Source organism: Otolemur garnettii, unplaced genomic scaffold, assembly GCF_000181295.1.
Source record: "Otolemur garnettii isolate 467f Iridium unplaced genomic scaffold, OtoGar3 scaffold00063, whole genome shotgun sequence".
NCBI lineage: Eukaryota > Metazoa > Chordata > Mammalia > Primates > Galagidae > Otolemur > Otolemur garnettii.
This window is the reverse complement of record NW_003852458.1, coordinates 3995370-4006753: the sequence shown is the minus strand read 5'-3', so window position 1 is coordinate 4006753 and position 11384 is coordinate 3995370. Positions and strand designations below refer to the sequence as shown.

Here is an 11384-nt window from a genome sequence, read left to right as displayed (position 1 = left end):
TACATCTTTTATTTTACCTGGATGGAGTTGGAATATATTCTTCTTAGTAAAGTATCTCAAGAATGGGGGAAAAAAGTATTCAATATACTCTATACTCAATACTATTATGAAATCAATATATAAACACACACTGATATGAATGATAAAACATAGATGTAGTCTAGCAAAAGAGATGAGTGAGGAGAGAGAGAGGCAGGGAAGGGAGGAGGGCAATTGGTGGGAGGAAGGAGGACATTAGGTAGGATCTCACCTAATGTGCACAATGCAAGGGTATATTTCAAAACAACTAAGAGTAAATGTTAAATATTTTACCAAAATAGTAAGTGAAATGATGGCAATATTACTCAGTTTGGTTTAAACATTCCACATTGTATATCAAATTATCACATTGTACTCCATAAATGTATACAGTTATGATTTTAATTAAAATTAATTTAAAAAAGTCTCAAAGCTGCAGATGTTGGCATGGATGGGAAGAGAAGGAATCACTTTTGCACTGTTGGTGGGACTACAAACAATACAATCTTTTTAGAAGAAAGTTTGAAGAATCTTCAAAGAACTGAAATAAGACCCCCCATTTGATCCTGCAATCCCATTACTAGTCATCTACCCAGAAGAAAAAAAATCATTTTATCATAAGGACTTTTGCACTAGACTGTTTATCACAATTCAATTTACAATCACCAAAATGTGGAAACAACCTAAATGCCCACTAACCCAGGAATGCATTAACAAGCTGTGGTATATGTATGCCATGGAATACTATGCAGCCATTAAAAAGATGGAGACTTTACATCTTTTGTATTAACTTGGATGGAGTTGGAACATATTCTTTTTAGTAAGGTATTGCAAGAATGGAGAAGCAAGAATCAAATGTACTCAATTCTAATATGAAGCCAGTAGAAGATCTAATATAGACCCATGTAAGAGAAAAACTCAAATCAATTCAAGGTGGGGGGCAGGGGAATGATGGAGCAGAAAGGGAAGGAGAGGGATGAGGGGTTACAGTGTATGGTACACCTTCTGGGGATGGGACACAACTATAAGAGGGACTACCTAACAAATTCAAATAGTAACCTAATTCTTTGTACCCTCAATAAACCTGAAACAATAAAAATAAATAAAATACAAACTCTTGAGCTTCACTCCTAAAGCTTTGAGATTCAGTAGATCTGAAGTAGGGCTAAGTATTTGTGTTTCTAACATGTTCTCAGGTTTTACAGATGTTGTGGTTCCAGAGACCATACTTTAATAGAGCCACTAGTCCAGGCTCATCCAGTTATGTCAATTTCATTTCATTTTTGTCTTTTTTCTCTGTTCTTCTACATCCTTCAATTGAACATCATTAATGTTTATAACTTTGGCCCTACATTTATTATAAATGACCTGGTGGTACCTATAATAATTAAAAATTCTTATGTCAAGCCAGAAGTCAAGTGCTGGAACAATACAAATATTAATACATGGAATAGGCCACTGAGATCATTGATGACATTATTCCAAGTGTTTCTTTCACAGAAGTCTGGTCCAACTGCTACTTTTCCAAGGGAGAATAATTCTGCAGTCAAAATATACTGGGATCTTATATATTAAATCTACCACTCCCTTAGGGATTCACATTATCATTTAAAAAAATGCTATAATTGAAAACATTTTAACATGATGTAACTTGACACTTTCTAAATGTAGAACATAGTTGATTATGGAAAACTTTCAGGATTTAGCTTTTAATTAACATCTCCTGGGTAAGGCTCTATGTTTGAAAAGTCATTGTTTTATGAAGAAATATAATGGAACAGTAGCATATGGGCTGAAGAGGAGAAGAAATAGTTTAGGAACACCAGAAGTACAATTGTGAATGGCATCTCAGTGTTAAGATTTTGGAGGAAGAAGGATAGAGATTGATCAAATATGCAGAGAAGGATACCAATGAATCAAAGACAACAGCAAGAAATAATAGTTTTCAAAGAAGGAGAAAATGGGCGGTACTTGTGGCTCAGTATATGTACTGGCCCCATATACTGAGGGTGGTGGGTTCAAACCTGGCCCTGGCCAAACTGCAATAAAAAAATAGCCAGGTGTTGTGGTGGGCACCTGTAGTCCCAGCTACTTGGGTGGGTGAGGCAAGAGAATTGCCTAAGCCCAGGAGCTGAAGGTTGCTGTGAGCTGTGACGCCACAGCACTCTACCGAGGGTGATAAAGTGAGACTATCTCTAAAAAAAGAAAAAAAAAAAAAAGAAAGAAGGAGAAAACAGATGGTTTCTCAACTCATAGAGATGCTTTGAATTTAATTGTAATCAAATAACCTGTGAGATAAACATATAATTCAGTAATTTTCAACTGGTGTGCCATGAGAGGATCTTAGGGATGCTGTGAAAATTTTTAAAGATTATTAATGAAATTATTTTCAAAACAAGTTCAAAGCAGAGTAAGTGTATTTTTTTTTTTTTACTCTTTTTCTTTTTTCAACATAATTTAAATTATGCTGTAGAGGGCGGTGCCTCTGGCTCAAAGGAGTAGAGCTTTGGCCCCATATGCCAGAGGTGGTAGGTTCAAACCCAGCCCCCGCCAAAAACTGAAAAAAAAAAAAAAAAGTTATGCTGTGGAAGTTTAACTATAGGTTCAAGTGTTCCAGGAGATAAAAAAATTTTAAAGACACTGATATAATAAATAGTGTTCACCCTCAATGGTATTAATTTCAAATATTAAGAAATCAAATCACGTAACATCTTCCCCATGAAGGAAATGTGGCCATAAATGCCCAAACAACACTATTTCTATGTAACAGGAAGACTCTTAAATCTTGTTTGAGAGTTCACTTATTTCAAATATTATTTAAAACAGAATAGCAAAATAAATGAAAAAACCCATTAAAAGTCTTTTGAATTAGTTAATTTAAGCTAACTACATGGCATATCTGTCTATCTATCTGTCTATCTATCTATCTATCTCTGTTGAACTTGTGGATTTGCTTATGAGTTAGTATTGAACTTGTGGATTTGCTTATGGTTTATTTGATGACTACATGGTTTTAATTAAGGATGCTCTTACAGCATGCGCTATATTATGTCTACTTTGATGATTTGGTATCTAATGTGCATAAGTGTTTTTAATGTCCATTTTTGATCATTCTGTGAGGATCCTTCATTTGCTTGTTTTGATAATGATGAGAAAGTGAGGGGTGAGTGATGTAAAATGTGAAAATTATTCCATCAGTAAACAACTGAGAACTGAGCATAAATTATACTCCTTAAAATTTTAGCTACATTTTAGTCTTGGTTTTAACTCAATAACTATCTCTAGTTCTATAAACTTATTATGTCATATGATCATAGAAGGGTGATATTTTCTTTGATAATCGTGATCACATGTATTTAATTGCAAAATTAGTATCTTTTTAGCACATAACTTTGTGAACATTGCACACTCTTGGACTACAATTGCATTGGCCCTTTTTAATAAATAGTTAAACATAGGCATGCATACTTCAATGACACTATCATTTGAATGTACCTTGGAAGATGCAAACCATATATATTCATAATTATATTTTAATTTTTAGTAAATTGTTTGCTATATCAGCTTCAGCATAAATTCAACCAATGTATGTATGCCTTTTAAAGCCTGGGATTTTCTTCTATGAACTTAAAAAAAATAGTTTTTTCCTTTTTTTAATTTAATTTTTTATTAAATCATGAACACATAGATCATGTATACATTAATATTTTTATGGGGTACAATGTGCTGATTTCATATACAATTTGGAATGCTTACATGATACTAGTTAATATATCCCTCACCTCATACATATTACAAGGGCACACATAGGATCTATTAAGTATAGAGTATAAATGTCCTAACACAAAAACCCTTTTAAAATGTGTCCTCTTTACTGTACAGAAATAGTTAAAGCAAAATGGAAAAAAATAAATAAAATTAGGACCAGGAAAAATACAATCAAAACAGAAGGTCAAAACCAGAAGAGGAATTAGAAGGCCGATAATCACATCTGGATCCTTTTGCGGATACTAAGCCTGAGCCTAGTTTGGTTCTGAAATTCCAAACAGCCAACGCCAAAAGGGAGATGCTGTCATTTAGAGGTATGCGTTATCTAATTACTCAGAGGGAGAAATGCTTTCCTGCTCGTCAATCCTGAATAAAGTTTCTCACCTAGGATTTAATATAAGGGCCATTATAGGATGTAGTGGGCATATTTCTTCAGAAAATATTTGTATAATAAAAGTTTTCCCTCTACAGCTATGCTATGTTCTGGAGAACTTTTATTTTTATCAAAAAGTTGAGGACTTCTTCCCAAAGGGCTTATCAGTAAAAGAAATTCAATATGGGGTCCAGGAAAATATGGTTCAGTAGATAGCATATACTTTCTGATAGCATAGCTTAGCCATATAGAACAACATCTGTAATATCTATAATGAATGGATATTCTGCATATTAGATATTCCCTAAATCATACCCACAAGCATCATTTTTCTTAGTAGGCCCTTTGCTAAGAACCAGGATACAGAAAGTTTTAAGCTATACTCTTTAGAAAGGGCTTATGATGTACAAATGCCTAAGAAGTAGTCAATTTATACTACTATAGAAATCAAGTTATTTTCACTGAGGCAGTTAAAAATGCAGAATTATATGTAATCATATCTATCTTTATCTATTGTACCTTTTCTTTTCAGTGAAGTTTCACCTTTCTTCCCCTTTCCTTCCTGAAGAGATTCTTTCTTAGCATGTGACGTTTCTAAACAAAATTCAACATATAAATATCATTGATCATTTACTTCAATGGCCTTCACTATATGATTTTAAGCAATCAAATGTTATTTCTCATGGATAAATAGTTACATTTGTGAACCATATCAAATGGCTCAAGTCTTTGCTGGGAGTTAAAATTAATCTTAAGACAAAGTATGGATCAAAAATTCTTGAATAATAGCACTATTCTGTGACAATGAGAGGTTTAGTTCAAAGTTTTCCTATTAATATTTGGTAATAGCTTTCATCATAAATTCTTTAATGGAACTAGTTATGGAGTTTCACAAGTTAATCTAAAATCATTCAAAGCATATGGCTCTATTTGGATTTATTTCACTCAAATGGTCATTATATAATAAGACAATTGGACCTGTAAGCAGTTTGAAGAAGAGTTAAATGACCACATTGTTTTGATATGTTATATCCTTGGACTTTCTTTGAGTATATACTTGGTTGCCTTGTTGACATCTATATTTGCATTTTACACTCACCGTAATTTGTAATGCTGAGGATGGTTTGAGTATATTTATCCTGGATTCTCTGGAATTTAGCTCAAAATATGAAGGAACCTAATGACCTTGAGGTCAATAAAACGACCTAAATAATAAACTGTTTCCTTGGAAAAATTCCCTACATCCTACACTATTCACCAAATGCAATAAATGTCCTTTCTTAGGTATGGGCTAACCCCCCTCCCCCCACTGGAAGGATGCTCAAGTACTGGAATTTAAATGTCTGTGATGGAAAGAAACCCCATCTGACCTATTTTTTTTTTGTATTTGATAGTCATAAGAATGTGTATATGCCAAGCACCATGTCACTTACATTTCAATGGCTCAGATTTAAGAATGAAGATTTCATAGAATTAAGACAAGTGAATGACATAGAGAAGGATTACCCTTGAAACTTTGTAGGCTTTCTAAAAGAACTTGTAAATATCCCAACAGTTGACCATCATTCTAGGAAGGAAGGAAGAAAGGAAGGAAGGAAGGAAGGAAGGAAGGAAGGAAGGAAGGAAGGAAGGAAGGAAGGAAGGAAGGAAGGAAGGAAGATGCTGCTGAAATGTTTGGTTGAGTTTTTTTTTAGAAATAATCCTAATATATAAAAAGTCTTGATTTTAAAAAAAAGGTATTGATAAACCCCTACTTTCTTTAATAAAAATATATTGGTTAGCCAAATATTTAATTATCTCCAAACTATTTAGTGTAAGGTGACAGAGAAAAGAAAGTAAAAGACACTGAACTTATAAAAAAATACTATGGGCAAGTCTCATTTCTGCCAGGAGTAGCATGTAATCTGCCTATTTTTTTATTAGCTCCAAAATATATTCTGAAATGTCAAAATGTTTTTTTTGAGGCAGTGTAATTCTGTTGCCCAGGCTAGACTGCTTTTTCATCATCCTAGCTCATACCAAACTCAAACTTCTGGGTTCAAGCAATCACCCTGCCTTAGCCTCCTGAGTAGCTGGGAATATAGGTGCTCACTGCAATGCTTGGCTAATTCTTTCTTTTTTTGGGTAGCGATGGGATCTCCTTCTTGCTTAGGCTTGGTCTTGAATTCCTGAGCTCAAGGGATCCTCCCACCTTGACTTCCCAGAGTGCTAGGATTACAGGCATGAGCCACCACACCCAGTTCAAAAGATATTCTTAAATAGAAGCATGAGCAGTACTATTCTACTGTGTCACACTGAGAACTCTAGTTATGAATTAATTAGTGACATTTGGTAGTGGATTTGATAACAGATCCTTCAACAGAGCATACCTGTGAAGGTTTTCAAATTTTATACTAAGTGTAGTTAAAGCAGATATAAAATTCAGAACTACATGAAGTACAGAAGTACTTTTAGACAAAATGACTGCTAAGACTCAGTGTTCTGTGCCTTCTTTACCTCATTTCCACCTGATTTTTCTTTGTTTTGTTTTATACTAAAGTATTCCCTTTTTCATCTCAGCTTTTACAGAAGATTAAATTGAATGTTTGCATTGAGCATGTTCAGCAGCCTTAGGATTTTAGTTCTGAAATTGTTCTCTTTTGAAAAATATTGTCACCTTTTCATACAAAATTAAAAAAAAAAACTGCAGTAAATGTCTTTCCATAAAATCACTTAACCAAGCCTCCTTGAGCTACAGGGGTAATGCTGTCTAGTCTTCTTCCCCACCAATGCCCACCATGTTGAGATTTCTACCCAGAAAGCAGTGCTGTTGGAGAACAGTAAGTAGACCTTTAGAGATTAACCTTTGTGTAAATTAAAGATTAGGCACTAGCCCTGCCTTTGGTGGGGGGGAAAAAAAAGAGACAGGTACAACAATTCTTTGAAGCAACAATAGATTTATTATTTCTCCAATGCATAGTATTTAAAAATACAACTTTACAATAGCAAAGAAACTTCAGAAAGTTAAAGACTTTATGAACTGTGTCATAATCAGAAACATTGGAGATTGGTTTTAGGGAATGCTTTAAATATATAGACACTCCTGAATATGGGCTAGGGAGGAGAGGAGGAAGAGATGGGTAGAATCACAAACATGGGTGAAGGGCCAATTGGATAATTCCAGGCTCACTTACCCACTGTGAAAACTATCTTCCCCATTCCTATAAGTCATTTTAAACATTTCCATTTTCCCTCTAGACCACTGAACTGTTATTCTAATCTTTAATGAGGTAGTGGGAAATAGGTATAAAGTTAACTCATGGCTTTGTGTTTTACTGTTGATAGATAGAAACATTTTTGAGGGTTTATGTATTTTGCCTTTAGTTAAGCTCTAATTTACTGGAATAAAATCGTCTTTAATGTATCATAATATATGTTACTAAAGTCTTCAACTTTCGTTCTTTAATATGAATTAATTAAATTTTTTAAATAAAATTCAAATCTATTTCAAATACTCATGAAGCAGAAAGACAATGGAGTTTGGAAATATAATCATGATACTATATCAAGGATTCCTTGGTAGACTTCCTAGCCAGCCATTTAGAAAGGTAAAACCAGAGACTAGAGTCATATTTGTTTCATATACACACACCAAATGGATATTGACATTCTATGAATACCACACATTATAACAATTGCACATTTTACTTTTTTCATTATATTCACTGTCTACTACTCAATGTGGCTAGCCTCATGGTCCTTAGCAGTTAAGGATCCAGAAAAAATTTAAACTGAAAAATATTCTCTACCCAGGTTTTTAATCAATATATCTATAAATATATGCTTATTGAGGTGTTCTATCTTTTTATAATCACATAGTCCTAAAAATTTATAGTTACATATCCATTCTTGCCTCTAATGAATGCTTCTAATATTGTCCCCTTCTTTTGGTAAACGGGCTATGCTATTTTTTATTTTATTAAGATGGTTTCAGTCATTCCACAAATGTAACTCTACAGCCAAGAGACATCTGTCTTCTTGATCTGCCCTAAGTTACTTTTTATTATTCCTGTGTTTCCTCTTCTCATCTGATTATTCTAATCAGTAGGCCAAAGCGTGAAGATTCCACATTCTCTCCTACACAGTAAAGAACCTGGGCTTTGTAACAACCACATTTAGCTACTCAGTGGGACTTTCCACTTTCATCTGAGTTTTGTTTCATATGCCTGAAGTTGCCCAAAGTCTGAATCTAGATAAACAGACTATAATTTACAATTCTTTACTAAGCAAAAATAAGAAACTGGCAAATGGGGTTATAAATTATACTGTCAATCACCTGATAGTGATCGTCCTTTTCCAGAAGGAGTTTTTGTGGACTCACGGTGAGGATGAGTTTCCTTCTCTTTTTCTGGTTCAACAGGAGCAGGGGGAGGAGGAGGAGGAGGAGGAGGAGGCTCAGCCAGGGAAGCTGCTGCTTTTCTCTCAGCTTCCTTTTCCTCTAATTTCTTTTCAACTTCAAAAGAATGATAAGAATTGACTTTCGTTAGGAACTCCTCCTATTTCATTTTAACTAAGAGAAACCTAAGTTAATGTAAAATTACACCTGATGATATAAGGCTAATTCATGTTTTAGCACTCTCCTTTATATCATCTAGTCCTTAAAGCTAAAATTTCAAGCCTTCTTTGCACGGACAGAAATATGATTTCCCTTGCCTCTTCTGATGATGGTGGTGGTCATGGGTGGTGGCAGTGGTGGTGGTGGAAATGATAATGGGGGTGGGGGGGGGGCTGGAGGTGGTGGTATTGGAGGGTGGGGATGGAGGGTGGTGGTATTGGTGTGTGTGATGACGATGTTGTTGGTTGTGGGATTGGATGGTAATTGTGGTGGTGGAGATGGTGACAGCAGTGACAGAAATTGTGGTGATGGTGGTAGAAGTATAGGTGGTGATGGTAGGAGTGGCAATGGTGGTAATGATAGTAATGGTAGTGATGATGGTGGTGGTGGAGATGGTGGTGCTGGTGGAAGAGATGATGATGGTGGTAATGGTAGTGGTGGGAGTGATGATGGTGGTGAGAGTAGGGGAGGTAAAGATGAAGGTGTGTATGAGTGTGTATAGAGCAGGTATAAAGGGTTGGAGAGTGGGTGCCAAATGTAAAAATAATAATCAAGACATAGCTAATAAAGGATAATAGGAAAATAATTATTTCAAAATTTCTGGTGGAAAAGTAAGGGAAAAAACCATAAAGAGCAATATAATAGAAGTGGTAAGGGTGGGGAGGATGCGTACGTGTATGTGTGTATATATAATTTTTTAAAGTGACTATTTTATATGTAACCTAGTTTTTCCTACTTAGTGTATTATGGTCATTTTTTTATTTGAAATTATTATAGAAGTACCACATCTTTTTATTTCTTTTAATTTAATTAAGATGTTTAATACAAGGTACTGTAATGAAATATGAATCTTAAATAAGGGATAGTTGAGTCTATAAATGTAGTTGGTGATTAGAATGAAACATCTTTGGAAAAATATTAAAGTGAAGTCTGATAGCTGGTTAAAAACAAACTGATTCTAACCTAGAGCTGCAAGTCTTTACAAGTCAGAATTAGTTTGGTTCTGCATTTCAGCCAAGACTCTGTAAGTTTGCTATGGAAGCTTTCCTCGTATTTCTCAGCCTATTCTGCCAAATGCCATGGTAAGCCCTTTAAAATACTATACAATTGGCTTTTGTTTTATCTGAAAGCTTCACACTGGTGTTTTTAAGGAGTGGAAATTTAGATGTAGGAGCTTGTCTTTCTGTGTGTGAGCTCTTGGTTTCCCATGGTGATAGTGGTTTATAGCTACCAGCTATTTTAACATCAGTTAACTGATGTGATGATAGTTAGAGTATAAATCTAGTGTCAGGAGATAGAGTGTTATCTAGACAAATTTAGAATCCTTCTAATATTAACTTTGACTATTTTTATTATGCCAAGAAACCATAGTTGCCAAAAGAATTAGAAGTGATTGATAAACAAAAAGGAAACATTTATTTATTGGATTACTTCTCAATGCCAAAATTCCAGTGGAAATCTGGCATTGGACTGAGCTTTAAGATCCCTTTTAATAATATATATTGTCCAGTAATACTATAAAAAGTTAATGGGCAATTATTAGTGGTTGAATAAAGGAGGAAGAAGGCCCGGATGGTTTAATGTGGGTGAGATATACCCTGGAAATAGGCTAACAAGTAAGGAATTAATAAATCTATACCAAAATAGCTAGATTTGGGGAAAATGAATTGTCTAGTGTTTTACACTCTAAAAAGAGAATTCCTATACCGTTTCCTTATAATGCTGAAATTAATAAGTTGAAATTTTACCCTTTTCTATAGCACCCTTAATTCTTTTTTAGTTTTTACTTAAAAATATTTAACTAACAAAGTCTCTCTCTCTCTCTCTCTCTCTCTATATATATATATATATATATCTTCAGGGCATACAATGTGATGAACATCCTTAATTTTAACTCTGGTATTTTCTTTTCTTTCCTTTTCTTTTGTGACTATTTTCATATGAAAACAATGCTTTCAGTGAGCTGATCTTTTTTTTTTGATTAAATAAATTAAATTATGAGAAGAATAGAACCTTTTATGCAGAAACATATTGCAGCAGAAGGTAAAATTGGAAGTAGGACACATTAGGAGATAACGTAACCCAAACACAAGAGAAAACTTTGCGAACACACTTTTCTTTTGAACTCATTAAACTGCACATGTAGTCACATTACCTTTATTCCTTTTTTTCACTATTTCAGTCATCAAAATTTCTTTTACTGTTTTATGTAATAATGCTTTATCTACTTCAGCATTGACTTTTATTAAAATATTTTCTGGCTCTGAAAACCACTGCTCCAATGAAGGCCAGTTGTCCAAGAAGCCTATAATTCTGCAAATAAAAATATTATATGAATATTTCATGCTGATTGAAAGATTTGAGTGACATTAGACTCAAGTGTCTAATGACATGTCTATGTTATGGCGTGAAAATAAAAAATTAAGCTATAATATAGTTAAATCTGAAAAATAAAAATAAATCTATAGGCAAGGAAATATTATGTACTTTAGGTTAAAGAAGAAATTATTTAATGCCAGTTTCATAAAAGATGTGTGAAACAGTAAAGAAAAATTCCATCAACTCAGGAAACCTTTAGGATAAATTCAAGTCTCTAAGAGAAAATCTAAGGAAAGTATCTGTATTTGAGAC

General features: G+C 34.0%; 1 protein-coding gene across 1 annotated transcript in view; it reads right to left on the bottom strand.

The window, feature by feature from the left end:
- The window catches only part of SPEF2 (sperm flagellar 2), a 159827-nt gene that overhangs the window by 83254 nt on the left and 65189 nt on the right, over positions 1-11384 (bottom strand). The window contains exons 18-20 of the mRNA XM_012807051.1: positions 10909-11066; positions 8475-8651; positions 4679-4753 (exon numbers count right to left, since the gene is read on the bottom strand). Of these exons, the coding sequence (XP_012662505.1) occupies positions 4679-4753; positions 8475-8651; positions 10909-11066 (410 nt within the window). The remainder of the gene's footprint in view (positions 1-4678; positions 4754-8474; positions 8652-10908; positions 11067-11384) is intronic.